General features: G+C 49.8%; 3 protein-coding genes across 3 annotated transcripts in view; all 3 read left to right on the top strand.

Annotated features, from left to right (window-relative positions):
- myo1eb (myosin IEb) overlaps positions 1-3,694 on the top strand; it is a 17,458-nt gene extending 13,764 nt beyond the window's left edge. Inside the window, exons 21-27 of the mRNA XM_030358051.1 lie at positions 218-363; positions 643-789; positions 1,088-1,245; positions 1,597-1,671; positions 2,164-2,368; positions 2,523-2,698; positions 3,069-3,694. Of these exons, the coding sequence (XP_030213911.1) occupies positions 218-363; positions 643-789; positions 1,088-1,245; positions 1,597-1,671; positions 2,164-2,368; positions 2,523-2,698; positions 3,069-3,145 (984 nt within the window). The 3' untranslated portion in view covers positions 3,146-3,694. The remainder of the gene's footprint in view (positions 1-217; positions 364-642; positions 790-1,087; positions 1,246-1,596; positions 1,672-2,163; positions 2,369-2,522; positions 2,699-3,068) is intronic.
- A 1,173-nt stretch (positions 3,695-4,867) lies between these two features.
- On the top strand, positions 4,868-13,265 carry prune (prune exopolyphosphatase). The gene is given in 10 exon segments (XM_030358052.1): positions 4,868-4,909; positions 6,078-6,185; positions 7,276-7,478; positions 8,912-9,096; positions 10,349-10,507; positions 10,882-10,976; positions 11,585-11,740; positions 11,886-11,976; positions 12,505-12,595; positions 12,597-13,265. Coding segments are annotated over 10 exon segments (1,299 nt in total). The 3' UTR covers positions 12,766-13,265.
- Positions 13,266-15,283: 2,018 nt separating this feature from the next.
- Positions 15,284-17,500, top strand: part of bnipl (BCL2 interacting protein like) — a 13,316-nt gene continuing 11,099 nt past the window's right edge. Inside the window, exon 1 of the mRNA XM_030358053.1 lies at positions 15,284-15,679. Within this exon, the coding sequence (XP_030213913.1) occupies positions 15,633-15,679 (47 nt within the window). The 5' untranslated portion in view covers positions 15,284-15,632. The remainder of the gene's footprint in view (positions 15,680-17,500) is intronic.

The following is a 17,500-nucleotide window of genomic DNA, read 5'->3' on the forward strand; positions in this document are numbered from 1 at the left end:
AGTACAACCCCCCCCCCAAAGAAAACTGAACCCCGCAACTGAAGCCCCCCCCTGGAACCTCACTACGTCTTTAACCCTGGCTATGACTCTGGATAAGACCGGAGCTGCCCGTTCGGAACAAGACCATCTGATAGGATCTCTCAGGGGCCCTGGACTGAGGGGGTGATGAGGGGGGGTACAGCGACGCTGACCTTCAATCGGCTCCTTTCTGCCGCAGACGGTGAAGCGCGACCTCATCCTGACCCCCAAGTTCCTGTACCTGGTGGGCAAAGAGAAGGTAAAGCAGGGCCCGGAGAAGGGTCAGATCCAGGAGGTCCTGAAGCGGAAGATCGAGCTGGAGAAGATCCAGTCGCTGTCCCTCAGGTGAGGCGCAGGGCCTCAAAGTGTGTGTGTGTGTGTGTGTGTGTGTGTGTGTGTGTGTGTGTGTGTGTGTGTGTGTGTGTGTGTGTGTGTGTGTGTGTGTGTGTGTGTGTGTGTGTGTGTGTGTGGTGAGAGGCGTTTTGTGTGCGTGTATATTGTTGTACAGCGATGTGTGCCTAGTGGATATGTGTGTGTGAGTATGCATGCGTCTAAAGATAATGTAATGTGTCTGTGTGTGTTGGTGTATTTGGTGATTGATTGACATGAGGTGATCATCGACAGCACGATGCAGGACGACTTCTTCATCGTCCACGAGGAGCAGTACGACAGCGTGCTGGAGAGCAACTTCAAGACGGAGTTCATCAGCCTGCTGGTGAAACGCTACGAGGAGAACGGCCAGAGGAAGCTCCCGCTCAAGTTCAACAACATGTCAGTCCCTCACGTTATCACTAACCTGAGATTCACTCACAGCATTTGGACATCAGATTCCCTCTCTCCGTTTATTAACATCAGATTCCCTCTCTCCGTTTATTAACATCAGATTCCCTCTCTCCATTTAATAACATAATAAATGGTGATCATTTATAAAGTTGCCCAAATGTAAATAGACCAATCAAATAGACACATGATTTTAAATTGATTTGGGATTGTCTTTAGTAACGGTTGGTGCTGTTGCTCCACTGTCCCTCCCATCCCCCCGTCCCCCCCCCCCGTCCCCCGTCCTCAGGCTGGAGTTCAAGGTGAAGAAGGGGGGCTGGGGTCCGTTCGGGGGGGCGGGCTCCAGGCAGGTCCACTTCCAGGTTGGGGGGGGCGACGAGGTGGTCCTGAAGCCCAGCGGGAAGGTCCTGAATGTCAGCATCGGGCCCGGGCTGCCCAAGAGCTCCAGTGAGTCTGTCTGTCTGTCTGCCTGTCTGTCTGCCTGTCTGTCTGTCTGTCTGTCTGTCTGTCTGTCTGTCTGTCTGTCTGCCTGCCTGCCTGCCTGCCTGCCTGCCTGCCTGCCTGCCTGCTCTTCCTCTGTGTCTTTCTGTCTGTTTTTGTGTCTGTCTGTCTGTCTGTCTGTCTGTCTGCCTGCTCTACATCTGTCTGTCTGTCTGCTCTTCCTCTGTCTGTCTGTCTGTCTGTCTGTCTGTCTGTCTGTCTGTCTGCTCTACCTATACGTGTGTCGGCCTGTTCTTCCTGCTGTGTGATCACTTCCTGTACACCGAGGTGACTTCCTGTCTGTGATCGCTCCGATAGGGCCAACTCGAAGGGACAACCGCAAGAGCCGTTACCTCGGCAACCAGCCCCCCGCCGCAAGACAGCACCCAGCGGGTGGGGGTCCAACACCTTACAGCACGAGAACAACACGAGAACAACATGAGAACAACACGAGAACAACATGAGAACAACAGGAGAAGAACACGAGAATAACACCTAATAACATGAGAATAAATTCTTTCCTCTCTCTCCTCCTCTTCCTCCTCCTCCTCTCCTCTCCTCTCTCGTCCTCTTCCTCTCCTCTCTCCTCCTCTTCCTCCTCTCTCCTCCTCTTCCTCCTCCTCCTCCTCTCCTCTCCTCTCTCCTCCTCTTCCTCTCTCCTCCTCCTCCTCCTCCTCCTCTTCCTCCTCCTCTTCCTCTCTCCTCCTCTTCCTCCTCCTCCTCCTCTCCTCTCTCCTCCTCTTCCTCTCTCCTCCTCCTCCTCTCTCCTCCTCTTCCTCCTTTTCCTCTCTCCTCCTCCTCTTCCTCCTCCTCTCCTCTCCTCTCCTCTCCTCTCTCCTCCTCTTCCTCCTCCTCTTCCTCCTCCTCTCCCCCCCCCCCCCCCAGACTCCAGGTCGGCGCCCCAGTCCGGACGGGGCGGGGGCCGGGGCCAGAGGGCGGGGTCCCTGATGCGGCAGCAGTCCTCCATGGAGCAGCCCACCCTGCCGCGCCTGCAGGGGGGGCAGCGGAGCGCCCAGCGGGCCCCCCGCCAGCAGGACCCCCGCCAGCAGGACATGGGCTTCATGGGCGTCCCCGACCAGGGCGTGGCCGGGTAAGACCTCCCCCCCGACCTGGTGCATCAGCACTGGGAGGACTGGGACAACTGGGACAACTGGGACAACTGGGACAGCATCTAACCCACCACATGGACTGAGCTGGAATCTCTCTCTCTCTCTCTCTCCCCCCCTCCCTCCCTCCCTCCCCAGGCTGGAGCGTAGGCGGTCTAAGGAGGTGAAGCCCCTCCCGGGGTCGGGGCGACCAAAGCCCGCCCCCAAGCCGCGCCCTCGCACGCCCCACTGCAAGGCGCTGTACGCCTACGACGCCCAGGACACGGACGAGCTCAGCTTCAACGCCGACGATGTCATCGAGATCCTCACCGAAGGTAAGGGGGGGGGGAGGGGGGTTGCCTTGGCGATCACGGACCAGGTTGATTATACTTTTATAGCATAAAATATCCAAGTTGTTAATTGCATTCTGTGTTTGTGTATGTGGATGTTTTAATTGTGTGTGTGTGTTTGTATAATTGTGTGTACTGTTTATGTGTGTGTGTGTTTGTATAATTGTGTGTACTGTGTATGTGTGTGTTTTTAATTGTGTGTACTGTGTATGTGTGTGTGTATGTGTGTGTGTTTGTATAATTGTGTGTACTGTGTTTGTGTGGGTGTGCGTGTGTTTGTATAATTGTGTGTATTGTGTATGTGTGTGTGTTTTTAATTGTGTGTGCGGTTGTTTCCAATTGTGCGTGTGTGTAGACGTGTCCGGCTGGTGGTTTGGTCGTCTGAGGGGGAAAGAAGGGATGTTTCCTGGTAACTACGTGGAGAAGATTTAGGGTGTGGCGCCCCCATCCCCCCCCCCCCCCCAACCATCACCCCAGCGGCCTTCCTCCAGGGGTCAAAGGTCGACGACACAGCCCCAGCTGTTAAAGAGCAAGCAATATTATTTTATCACGATAAGGGTCCACTTTTCAAATGAGTGAAGAGCGAGATGGTGGAATTGTTTACCAGTATTTTGCCAAAGTTGTGTCCAACTATGATTAGTTTACAGAATATATGATGAGCTATGATGACAATGATAACACAAGGTAAGATTTGTGCATTCAGGTATAATATTGATTGATACTAATTTGTTGTGCATTTTGAATAGTAATATCACGGATTCACTGCCAATGCACTCGCCATAATCACAAGAATATTGTACATACACAAAAAACATTCATGCTATACTACACTGTGTCATGGACTTTAAAGATAATCAAATGGCATGTTAACTTTTTAAAATCTAGTTTTTGTTTTATGTCTTGAACACAAACCAGTTCCATGAGGAGAGGGGACTTTCAACACACTTGAAATGAAAAATAAACGCTCAGATTGTCAATGCATTCTTTTTTGGTTTCATTCAATGTTGTGGCTCTTTTTGCAAGGTGTGCTGTACCCTACAATCACTATCCAACCCCTCAGTGCTCATACGTCTCCCCTGTTGCATGGAATCATTGAAAAGTCAGTCATCCAGATTAATATATTAAGGATGTGAAAACTTGGGTATTTGTGTTTGCCTCTATAATTATTGAAATAACTCATTTTGATGTGTTTTATTATTTTTTAATAGTATTACAGTGTATATAGTCATTTATATATTGATAACTATTAGATAGTGTGAACTGACCAAGCAACTCTCATTCGAACGAATACATATAATACGTCCTGCGACCAGCGGGAGGCGATGAATCATGCATGAGAAGACGGAGGACGGTCAATGTACAGTACACACTCCGACCAGTGGGGGCGGTAATACCCTTATGAGAGGGGTCTGAGGAAACAGGCCAACAAATCAGCGTGTCACGTGATCTCCGTCCGCTCCAGATTTAATGCAACGTCGGGTCGTGTAGCCTCGCGAGTGTTCCCGGAGGTCGGTAGCTCATAACAAAGCCTTTGAGGGGCAGCAAAGCAGACAGTTTGAGATGTACTTTTAAAATGTAAGGCGTTTAAAGACATACTTTTGTATATTATCAGCACTGAATCGAATTAATATGTGCATTTTAGTATGTAAATGGATTAACCCCACTAAATCAGTAGATTTAGGGACGTCTGATTCACTAGTATAATAATTGTTACATAATAATGAAGAGCTATTTTTGTGATGAATAATTGATTGTGTAATAATAAATTGATAGCGTTAATGATGATGTGCTTCATTGGCTTAGTGTGCTGTCAATCAACCAAGCTTTAACCAAGATAATGTAAAACATGTCAACAAGGGCGGTCACGCCCACTATTCACTGATCCGAAAATATTAATGAATTTTATAAAACAGCACTTCCTCGAGCTATCTGAAGTCTACAAAATCCACGTGACGAGCCAGGGTCGCTCTCGTCAACTTCCGTTGACGCAACTCTCCAAATGGCTATGGCTCTGAGGTCTGCAGCCGGACCGTCCTGCTCGTTGTAGCTCTCCACGACTCCACTGAGATTTACGCACACGTCGCACAGCCAAGAAGGCCAGGGTATCTCCTCCCGAACATCTCCCCAGACCACTGAAGGAACCCAGGGGCGAGAATGGAGACGTTTCTCTCGAGCTGTCATGAAGCGCTTCAGCAGGTAAAAATAGACGCGCTGGGCAGCGTGTCGCTGCAGAGTGACGGGGGCAAGGTGGTGTTTACCCCCGGGTTGATTGTTTACCCCTTCCTAAGGTTGTTGTTGTTGTTCACGGTGTTTAATGTTTGGCCGATGCTCCATTCTGGTTTAATGTCATGATCTCAACTTTATACCGTCATTGTCCCGTTATTTGAAGTCGTTAATGTCAATGAGTTCTCGCTGCTGCGTCGATTAATGGACTTGCAGACTGACTTCTGGGGTTATCGTTTGTTATCGATCGATTTTAAATTGCAACAATGCGAATAAATCATTTATCGGTCAAGAGTCTAATTCTGGGCCGTGTGTGTGTGTGTGTGTGTGTGTGTGTGTGTGTGTGTGTGTGTGTGTGTGTGTGTGTGTGTGTGTGTGTGTGTGTGTGTGTGTGTGTGTGTGTGTGTGTGGTGGCGGTGTTGCGTAATATTGCAGGGTATTAAAGGAAAACTTCGGGATTTTTCAAACTGGACCCCGCTTTCCTATCGGGTCTAAGGGACTAATGCAGACATAAATTGTATAATTAAGTCCAGCTTTGAGCGAGAACGCTGCAGCTGTCCTGCTCTAAAACAGGCTGCAATGTAATCCTGTGGGGCAATGTGCAGGTTGTACATTCCTAAAAGTGCTTGTTTCTGCCACTGACTCGGATGAAATCTCTACGGAAACTAGCCCTATAGAGATATATATATATATAATTAGTTTCCTTACCGTACGCCTTTATCCGACATGTTTGTTATTGTGTCTCTCTCAAGGAGACGTCTCGCTCTGAAACCTCGTTGTGGTGGGATAATTCTGTTGTCATAACAAACAACATTGTAGACGTTGGCCCTACTACTGTCACTATTATTCCAACTACTGTTTACATGATGTGAATCTCATCACTCGACTTGGCTTCATGAACACACTATCACTGCTTCATTACCAAACAATGCATGGCAGATGAAGTCTGTGCACTACAAAGTCTTTCTGTGCACTACAAAGTCATTGTGTGTGTGTGTGTGTGTGTGTGTGTGTGTGTGTGTGTGTTTGTGTTTCTATCGAGGGCAAGGAGAAGAGGTTAGGGAAGGAACACAGGAAGTAATGTTTCTAACCGCAGCCCCCCTGTTTGCTGAGCGTGTCCGTCCTGCTAATGTGTCCCCAGGCAAACAGTGGCGACGGGGGCCAGGGGGTCCACGTCGTCCTGGGCAACGAGGCGTGTGACATGGACTCGATGGTGTCCGTGATGGCGTACGCCTACTTCCTGTCCAAGGTGAGCCCCAAACCCATCTCCACCCGGTCGGAACGCGCACATGTTTGCTTTGCTTCCTGTCGGATGAGCGCTCGCTCACTCTGAGTGTTTTCACTTCCAACCACAGGGTTGGACAAGCAGGACATAAACTATGAAAGACCCGTCTGAATGAACCCGAGGGGGGCGATCTGCACCTGGGGTTGGACATGCGTGTTTAAAGCTGTGTTTATAGTCATGTTAAAACATAACCTTTTGAAAGTGTGTGTTTCATGGTTCAGAAGAGATGGAAAGCCCCCACCCTTATCACAGAGTCTCCTTTTTGTCAAAGTAGATAGAACTTAGAATAGAAAGATACAGGTTGTTGTCGTGTCCTGGCAGCACCAGGCACTCAGGGTTTTTTTCTCCACACAAAAGACTGATCGCAACATAAACTCCAGGTTAATAATCGCCCCCGTCCCACTTCCTGTTGCTCGCTCTCTCTCCCCTGCGGGAGCGATCCAAATAAATGTCATTAGGAGCGAGTATGGAAGGCTCCTCAGGGACTGATGAATGGCAGTCTGTGCGTGTTGGGAATTGAACCCCGTACCTTTTCAACTTCGAGCCTTTGGCTCCGTTAAAAAGTTGAAAAATGTACAACTTTTTCGGCAGCGACGGATCCGTCATCCAATCAGATCGCGTATGCAAATTTAAGCACTGTGACGCGACTCGGGCTCTGACGATACTGGAAAGCGGGAAATCTTGCAATGACAACGCAACAAGCAGGAAGAAGCGGGAAGAACCCGGCGAAGCGATTTGATTGGCTGAAGGATGCCTCTGCAAAGACTACTCCCCCATCCGTCAGCAACGCCTTCCCACATCCTTTGACTGACGGTGCAGTGGGCATGAGGCGTAACCCCTACACTATCCTGCCCCCTCCCAGCCTTGAAGCAACTCAACGTCCTATCTATACATTACAGACAACCCTAAATCTTTCTCTCTCTGTCTCTGTCTCTCACCCATCCCTCTGTCTCTCTCTCTCTGTCTCTCTCTCTGTCTCTCTGTCTCTGTCTCTGTCTGTCTCTGACTCTGTCTCTCTCCCCCATCTCTCTGTCTCTCTCTCTCCACCAATCAGACGCTGGGCTCCAGCAGGCCGGTCCTGCCGCTCCTCAACGTCCCGCGGTCGGAGTTCCCGCTGCGGACGGACAACGTGTTCCTGCTGCGGCAGGCCGGCGTTCCCCAGGAGCTGCTGCTCTTCAGGGAGCAGCTGGACCTCCTGCAGCTGCAGAGGGACGGACGCCTCACCCTCACCCTGGTGGACCTCAACGTCCTGCCCAGGTACAGACACGCCCCCTATACCAGGGCACAGACACGCCCCTAACCAGGGCACAGACACGCCCCTAACCAGGGCACAGACACGCCCCCTAACCAAGGTACAGACACGCCCCTAACCAGGGCACAGACACGCCCCTAACCAGGGCACAGACACGCCCCTAACCAGGGCACAGACACGCCCCTAACCAGGGCACAGACACGCCCCTAACCAGGGCACAGACACGCCCCCTAACCAAGGTACAGACACGCCCCTAACCAGGGGACAGACACGCCCCCTAACCAAGGTACAGACACGCCCCTAACCAGGGGACAGACACGCCCCTAACCAGGGGACAGACACGCCCCTAACCAGGGAATAGACACGCCCCTAACCAGGGGACAGACACGCCCCTAACCAGGGGACAGACACGCCCCTAACCAGGGGACAGACACGCCCCTAACCAGGGTACAGACACGCCCCCTAACCAGGGTACAGACACGCCCCTAACCAGGGTACAGACACGCCCCTAACCAGGGTACAGACACGCCCCCTAACCAGGGTACAGACACGCCCCCTAACCAGGGTACAGACACGCCCCCTAACCAGGGTACAGACACGTCCCTAACCAGGGTACAGACACGCCCCTAACCAGGGTACAGACACGCCCCCTAACCAGGGAACAGACACGCCCCCTAACCAGGGAACAGACACGCCCCGTAACCAGGGAACAGACACGCCCCCAAACCAGGGAACAGACACGCCCCCAAACCAGGGTACAGACACTCCTACTGACCCAGGTGGACCACAACGTCCTGCCCAGGTAGATGGATACAAGCGCTGGACCTGTAGACACACCCACTAACCATACAGACACGTCCACTGGTTATGAAGACACACCCACTGAGCAGGGTAGAAATATCCATGAACCAGGGTACAGACACGCCAACGAACCATATTGGCACACCAAAAAACCATATAGACACATCATCCAACCAGATAGACATGCCTACTCTGTCGATATCTAGCTACCTTCCTACCTGGTCGTTACACCTACTGCCTCTCTAGGGCACCCCCTAGGCCTCAGGACATCTGTCATCCTCGTAGACTCGCCTACTAGGCCTCTAGCCACACCCACTAACCTGGTAGACGTGCGTACTAGTGATCTGGCCACACCCACTAACCAGGTAGACATGAATACTAATGATCTAGCCACACCCACTAACCAGGTAGACATACATACTAGTGATCTAGGCATACCAACTAACCTGGTAGACAGGCAAACTAGTGATCTAGTAACACCCACTAACCAGGTAGAACTGAATACTAGTGATCTAGCCACACCCACTAACCAGGTTGAACTGAATACTAGTGATCTAGCCGCCTCCACCTTTCTTTGTTTTGAGGCTACAGCGCCCCCCGGTGGAGACATGTTTAACGCTGTTTTTGTTCCCTGCAGTTCCGACCGGGACCTGGAGGGGGCGGTGGTGGAGGTGATCGACCACCGCCTCCTAGAGCGGGAGCCCTCCGCCTCCTGCCTGGTCACCGTGGAGATGGTGGGCTCCTGCACTACCTTGGTGACGGAGCGCATCCTCCAGAAGGCCCCGGAGGTCCTGGACCCCCAGCTAGCTCTGCTGCTCTACGGTGAGCGGAAGGATCTGGAAGCATCTAGAAACTCACCGTGGGGCTCTAGCTGATGGTTATAGTGAGGAAGACCTCAATGAGGACCTTCATCTGATGGTTCTAGTGAGGAACACCTCAATGTGGACCTTCATCTGATGGTTCTAGTGAGGAACACCTCAATGTGGACCTTCATCTGATGGTTCTAGTGAGGAAGACCTCAATACGGACCATGATCTGATGGTTATACTGAGGAACACCTCAATGTGGACCTTCATCTGATGGTTCTAGTGATGAACACCTCAATGAGGACCTTCATCTGATGGTTCTAGTGAGGAACACCTCAATGTGGACCTTCATCTGATGGTCATAGTGAGGAACACCTCAATGTGGACCTTCATCTGATGGTTATAGTGAGGACCACCTCAATGAGGACCTTCATCTGATGGTTATAGTGAGGAAGACCTCAACGTGGACCTTCATCTGATGGTCATAGTGAAGAAGACCTCACTGTGGACCTTCATCTGATGGTTATAGTGAAGAACACCTCAATGAGGACCTTCATCTGATGGTTATAGTGAAGAACACCTCAACGTGGACCTTCATCTGATGGTCATAGTGAAGAACACCTCAATGAGGACCTTCATCTGATGGTTATAGTGAGGAAGACCTCAATGAGGACCTTCATCTGATGGTCATAGTGAAGAACACCTCAATGAGGACCTTCATCTGATGGTCATAGTGAAGGTGACAGTGATGGGAACAGCCCACTGTAGACTTTACTTGTGGGACATGCCTGTGGTCACGCTCCTCCCCACACGTGCCTCTTAGTGTAGCCATAGTGGTAATACATTCATGGACCTATAATTATCGTTGTGCTTGGCGCTACTGCCAATGTTTACTCTGGTACACTAATTGAGTTGCTTTTTATGTGAGCAGAGCTCAGTCTAGCCGTGTGTGTGTGTGTGTGTGTGTGTGTGTGTGTGTGTGTGTGTGTGTGTGTGTGTGTGTGTGTGTGTGTGTGTGTGTGTGTGTGTGTGTGTGTGTGTGTGTGTGTGTGTGTGTGTGTGTGTGTCAGCAGCAGATTTGTTGGCTGGAAAATGAATTATGATTGATGTGAAAAAAGGAAAGAAAATGACCGAAGTGAGCACACAAGCTACACAAAGCTAACAAAACTGTGTGTGTGTGTGTGTGTGTGTGTGTGTGTGTGTGTGTGTGTGTGTGTGTGTGTGTGTGTGTGTGTGTGTGTGTGTGTATAAATGTGTGCGTGCTGCAGGTACGATCGTGATGGACTGTGTGAACATGGCCCCGGAGGCGGGGAAGGTGACTCCTAAAGACAGTCAGTACGCCGCCCAGCTGGAGGCGCGCTTCCCCGGCCTGCCACCAAGGGGCGCCCTCTTCCAGTCGCTGCAGAACGCTCGCTTCGACGTCTCCGGTGAGGCCAACGACATCACTTCCTGTAGAGGGGGACTAACCACTGAGGGGACGGGAGTTAAAGTGGCTCTGTGCCCCAAATCCTCCTGAGAATTTTATAATTAAGTGTATGTATTTACTTAGTTAGATGAAGGCCTATATATTTTCTTAATGACGTGTTTATATTTTCTTAATTACGTTTATTTATTTTCTTAATTAGGTGTATATATTTTCTGTATGTCGCTGTTGCTCCGTTATTATTATTAATGAATTAAATATGGATAAAACAAGGTGTGTGTGTGTGTGTGTGTGTGTGTGTGTGTGTGTGTGTGTGTGTGTGTGTGTGTGTGTGTGTGTGTGTGTGTGTGTGTGTGTGTGTGTGTGTGTGTGTCCCAGGTCTGTCCACTGAGCAGATGCTGTTGAAGGACATGAAGGTACTCACCGGGGGAGAGCTGCAGCTGGCCGTGTCCGTCATCTACCTCACCCTGGAGGCACGCCACACACACACACACACACACACACACACACACACACACACACACACACACACACACACACACACACACACACACACACACACACACACACACACACACACACACACACACACACGTCACACCCTACATCAAACCCCCACATAGGTACTCACATTTCACATAATACTTACCAATATATATATATATATATTATATATATATCATTTAAAACTACAGATACAATACTTACACTGTTTATGAACATATCTCTAACATTACATGCATCATGCCCCCGAAATACTTCATATATATTGTATGTCACACCTAATCTACACCCTCCAGAATTGTGTTTGCTTCATACAAGTGTTTCTAAACTGTGTCACAACAGGAGATGGCTAAAGACAATTATTGTGTCTATGTATGTAGCAGTAGATATATATTTAAGTATGTATATGCATATAGGTCTTTTTTGTTTTTACTGCCTGTTGTATTTGATGTGTTTTGCAACATGAGAGGAATAAAGGAAAACTGTATAGATGAACCAAGGACATACATTATGACCGTGACCATATTTGGTGGGCCATGGGTTTTCTGACTGACTGTGTTCTGGTGTGACTGAGCAGGTGTTCCTGGAGAGAGACAAGCTGGAGGACGATATGTCCGCCTTCTGCGTGAAGCACGGCTACAACATGCTGCTGGCCATGACCATCTCCTTCACGGACAAGCAGCCCTTCAGACAGCTGGCCATCTTCAGCCACAGCGCCCTCTGCAGGGAGGAGGTCGGTACTACAGACAAATGTTTTTATTTATTTCTATTGGGCGTGTTCACCGTGACAACCAGACCTTTCCCAGACTAACGCCATACCACTGTACATGGTTTCCATGTCAACAAGTTTGAGTCATTTTCTTGCCATCTTCTTTCAGATGAGCCAGGCCTTGGAGAAGTCACGTAACCCCGCCCTGTCTCTCTGTCCAATCAGCAGCCCCCATTCCCACATCAAGGCGTACCTGCAAGGTAAATAGTTTGAGTGAAGATCCAATTCACTTTTCGTTGCCAGCCAGTTCTGGGCTCCACCCACTTATTCTGCCACCCAATCAAGATGTAGCAATAGCACTGTACATTAGTATATTTATAATAAGCAATGGAGCATTAGCATATTTAGCATTGTATAACTATCATGTTTAGCATTAGCACTGTATAATTATCATATTTACCACTAGTACTGTATAGTTAGCATATTTATCATTAGCATTCTATTCTAAACCGGACTAGCCCAACGTTATGAGTACTAATCCTTAACCCTGGCGGTTTTAATGTCAGGTCCGTTGAACAGTGTTACCCAGACCACACAGGGCATGCATGGATGTGTATTTAAACTCCAAATGTCATTTATGTTGGCATATTTGCTCGGGCCCTTGTCACTACAAATTAAAATGAGCAAGAGACGCGTGATTTAATTTAAACAAACATAACCCTGAATGGATATTGCCTCAAACATGAAAAAGCAGTTGTAAAAGACTAACGCTGTGTTTGGTCTCCCAGGCAACACACAGGCCTCGCGCAAGAAGCTGCTGCCCATCATCAAGGACTTCCTGAGGGAGCAGGAACAAGATGGCGGCCGGGACGAGGGGGGGGGAGGGGGAGGAGGAGGAGGAGGAGGACACTCAGTTCCCGCCCACCCCCATGAACAGTCTGGTGGAGGGCTGTCCCCTTGACAACGGGCTGCCCAGGATCAGTGCCCAGGCGCTGGAGGAGAAGTTCAGCAAGATGTCGGCAAGACAGGAGCGAGCCCAGAGCCCCTGAGATCCAGTTTGGGGCGGGAGATTTAAGGAAAAAAACACGTTTTAATCCAGCTCACCACCGAGAGAAGGACTGTGTAGACGTGTGTCCGGTCCAGGAGCACAGTTTGAAACGGGGTGGTCACTTATTACCCAGGACACTTTGCTTCAGTTTGGTTTGTTCTTTTTTGCTTTATCCCCGATCCCTAAGATGTTCTGAGCCTTTTGTGGACTTCAAGGCCTCCGTCGAGTCGTGAAGGTTGACCGGCGGTTCGGGATATAATCTGTTGATCCGACGTTACCACTCCATGCGAGGCCAATCAGTTTGATCCGGTTGGATCCAGTTGGACGGTCTGCTGCTCTGAGCCAGAGAGGAGCAGGATCAGATGAAGATGTTGTAGTCTTCGGAGGAGTTTAACGTCCTGTGTTTTTATTAATTCTTATTTTCAGGTACTACAATCAAGCTGTTTGAAAACCTCAATGTATCACTTTCCAACCGAGTAAAAGCTTCCAATATCACTTTGACTGTTTTTTATCGTTTTTGTATGATACATCCATTCATTACCGCTGATTTGTAAACAAAATCCAATTCAGGTTAGTTTTCTCTTTCGAAATTAAAACAGGAAGTCTAACAAATATTCTTAAAATCATCAATCTCTATATTGCTGCTCTGTGAAAAAAGCTGTTCAAATCGATTTTCTATATGCCATGATAATACAAGGCGATTAGCACTGCTTACATCCCCTCAACAGTCTTCCCATTGGCCATTAAGTCCCATGGTCGTGAACTTCGACCCCAACTCTCCCCCCCAGCGTATTCCAACAGTTGCATGTTTGGAGGTCGAAGTGGATTATCTCTAGAAAGAAAGGCATTCGTCCTGAGTCTTTTAAAAAGTATATCACTAATCTATTAGTGACGGGAGTTTGAGATCCTCCCACTAGAACCTGGGTTTGTACGCCTGCAGTCTCCCTCTAGGCTTTACTAAACATATACTCCTGTATGGTTAAAAAGAAACGACAAAAGGATGTTTCTCAATATTGAACCTCACTTTGGAAACCTACGAGGCGCTCTGCTGTGGTTATGAGTCAACGTTGTGTAGTCCAACCGCCTGAAATTGTGACTTGCTGCAGATTAGCCAACCAGGAACCTGATTTCATCACCGCTGAGTGATTGCTATTAGCCCCAAGGAAGTAATAAGGTAGTTTACTCTACTATGTCCAACGGCACCGACTTTAAATCAGATCAAATTAACTCGTATTGTCACTCATGACAATAGCTTGTGTTCAACGGAATGAAAGGTTGTTATGCAAGGCAAGGCAAGGCATATTTATTTGTATAGCACATTTCATACACATGGCAATTCAATGTGCTTCACACAAAAGAAAAATGAAAAAGAAAACGAGGGGACTAAGGTGTGACAGTCAAGAAGACAAAACAATGACTAGACTACACATCTAGAATTACACATATCTAGCTGAGCAGCTTTCTCTGTATACAAGACAAAACTAAAGAGATCTGTGATATATATAGATACAGTACATGTACAGCTGAACTGCACTTTATACTAAATACCAATTTGGGAAACTTTGTTCCAATTCGTATGCATCCGAGCAGCTCCCCGGTCCCAGCTGGGGGCAGGTGTGTGTGATGGTTTGTCGTAGCGGGGTGTGGAGGAACTAGACGGCTCGGATGAGGAAGCTTATGCATGGCTGAAGACGAGCCATCGCCGGCCTGATGGGAGGAGGGCGTCAGAGGATGAGGGTGTGTGAGGGTGAGGTTGTGTTAGGCTGAGGGTGAGGGTGTGTGAGGGTGAGGTTGTGTTAGGTTGAGGGTGAGGGGTGTGTGAGGGTGAGGTTGTGTTAGGTTGAGGGTGAGGGTGTGTGAGGGTGAGGTTGTGTTAGGCTGAGGGTGAGGGTGTGTGAGGGTGAGGTTGTGTTAGGCTGAGGGTGAGGGTGTGTGAGGGTGAGGTTGTGTTAGGCTGAGGGTGAGGGGAGTGTGAGGGTGAGGTTGTGTTAGGCTGAGGGTGAGGATGTGTGAGGGTGAGGTTGTGTTAGGCTGAGGGTGAGGGTGTGTGAGGGTGAGGTTGTGTTAGGCTGAGGGTGAGGGTGTGTGAGGGTGAGGTTGTGTTAGGTTGAGGGTGAGGGGAGTGTGAGGGTGTGAGAGACGCTGATGATTGGGGAGCGAGTTGGGAACCAGTCTCTCTTAATTGCATCGACTTCCTCGATGCAATCAACTGGGAACCGGTCAGATCCCACGACGGGACCCCTCAGATCTGTGTTTGTGTGTCCCAAGACGACAGGACGTTGTCAGCAGTTACGTCATCATCGCATGCGTCAGTGGATTGTTTTTTTAAGGAGAGCAGCTCCACTTCCTCCCGTGTTCCTCCTCACTCCCTCCTCCCTCCCTCCTCACTCCCTCACCCCCCCCTCCTCACTCCCTCCTCACTCCCCCCCCCCTCCCCCCTCTCCCAACCTCAACACCGGAAGACAGCAGGCGGTGAGATGCCGTCATGATGATGACTCCTCCCCAGAATAGACAGAGAGAAGGACAGAGGGAGGGAGAGAGGGAGAGAGGGAGAGACACCCAGATGCCTCACTCCTCCCCAGACCAGCCCTACAGGAATGCCTCGCTCCTGCCAGGTGAGAGGCAGCCAATGGCAGAGTGGCCGGTGTGATGAAATGCCGTCAAACCTGCAGGGGCAGAGAGGAGAGCGAGGGTGTGTCTACGCGGTCTGAGACACAGAGGAAGGCACGCTCTCACACAAGACCGCACACTCACACACACACTCACGGACTCAGGAGACTTCCCCAGAGGCTCTAGCAGTTCCCTCGCTGTTGTCTGACAGACGTTCTCCTGGCTCCGGGCTTCGGTGCGTCTACGCCTCACGGGAACATGGCGGCAGAACCGTCAGAACAGGACGACCGCTACATGCTCAACGGGTAGGAACATCTCGCCCTGTTGTTGTTATTGTTGTTTTGTTTTCGCGCCGCCGACACCGGAGAGCCCACGCTCACTGGGTGACTGAAGTTCCACCAGCCCCTGCATGTGTGTGTGTGTGTGTGTGTGTGTGTGTGTGTACGTGGGTGTGTATGTGTGTGTGTGTGTCTGTATCTGTGTGTGTGTGTGTGTACGTGTGTGTGTGTGTGTATGTACGTGTGTGTGTGTGTGTGTGTGTACGTGTGTGTGTGTGTGTGTGTGTGTGTGTGTGTGTGTGTGTGTGTGTGTGTGTGTGTGTGTCTGGCGACAGAGAGGTTCCTCATTGTAAAAGGGGAAACGCAGTAGTGATGAGGAGTGCATTAGTGAGTGTTACACTCTGGGTCGTACCACGCTGGGTCGTACCACTTTGGGGGGGTTTCTCCACCGGTGTGTTCGCACGCCTCTGGACAACAGCTCCTTTGGGTCACGTGACTCGGGTCAGGGAGACGTCCTCCAATCAAGAAGCAATGGAACACAGGGATGTCATCCAACCAGGGAGCCTGCAGGAAAAACAGAGCGAGGACCTCCAATCAGGAAGCAGGACTACAGGGAGATGTCCTCCAATCAAGAGGAAGAGAAACAGAGATGCCCTCCAATCAGAAAGAAGAGAAACAGAGATGCCCTCCAATCAGGTAACAGAGATTCCCTCCAATCAGGAAACAGAGAAACAAGTGGTGTCCTCCATCAAGTGGACTTCCTCCACATTTCATCACAAGAATGAGACACTCTAAAAAACGCTAGATGTGAACGCGGCCTTATTGCTACATGATAAGGTCGAGGATCATCTGAGCTCACTTACACTACCCGGATGACTTGAATTTAAAATCACAATTCATTCCTCTCTTGATTATTGTCACTGGGAATTGCAGGGACATTGATCGATGAAATGCCCGAATGGAAGTCACAATTAGCAGAATCATGGTTCAGGGTTCGAATCCCAGAGCAGACATTGCTTGCTGTTATGTTTGAGCCTTGATTTCAAGGTGATTTCCAGGTCATCTTAAATTAGGTCAGACGCATTTTGATTTGTTAACATCCTGAACGCTGATTCGTTGCTGAATCCATTCACACTTTCATGCAACTATCCTCTGTCTACACCCATCCATCTTTGATTCATTCATCCATCCAGAGACTGCGTAGGCTCTCGTTGGCTCATCTGATCTATTTCTAACCGGGGGAATACGTTTGATGACGTCATGGCACATCTTCCCACCAGAGAGGCACCAGTTAAGCTCTCGGAGTAACCAGTCCTCTCTGTTTCAACGTGTCCCTCTCCCACCGTGATGACTCGTCTTCTCCCAAGACTCATCATCTCCTGTTACCTCTCCGCTGGGAGACAAAGGCAGCGGGGGGGGGGGGGGGGGGGGATAGAGTGTCGGCCCCACGTCACGCACGGCGAGAACACACTAGACAGAGCTGAAGAAACCGTCCGCATCACACACACTCCTGCCCCGACACACCCCCAACCAGATTTACAGGTATCTCCCTGAAAGGCGCTGGGTCAAGTTGCCATTCCCTACTTCCTGCCTGAACCGCTCCAGCGGCATTGAAGCACTTCATTGTTCAGCGAACGCAAAAACCAGGATGGGGAACGTTTAAATTGATTCATCCGTTAATTTGCATTGGGTCGCGTATTCCACGGCGGTTGACCGAAAAGGGTCGCGGTGAATCAAGCTGGATTCGGTTTGTGCAAGGGTCTGTTTTTATTTAGTTTCTGAGTTCTTCTGCGCTTATCTCGATGTATGCACAACGCGTCACCAGTGACGGAGCTCCCTGATTGGCTG

This window comes from Gadus morhua, chromosome 6, assembly GCF_902167405.1.
Source record: "Gadus morhua chromosome 6, gadMor3.0, whole genome shotgun sequence".
NCBI lineage: Eukaryota > Metazoa > Chordata > Actinopteri > Gadiformes > Gadidae > Gadus > Gadus morhua.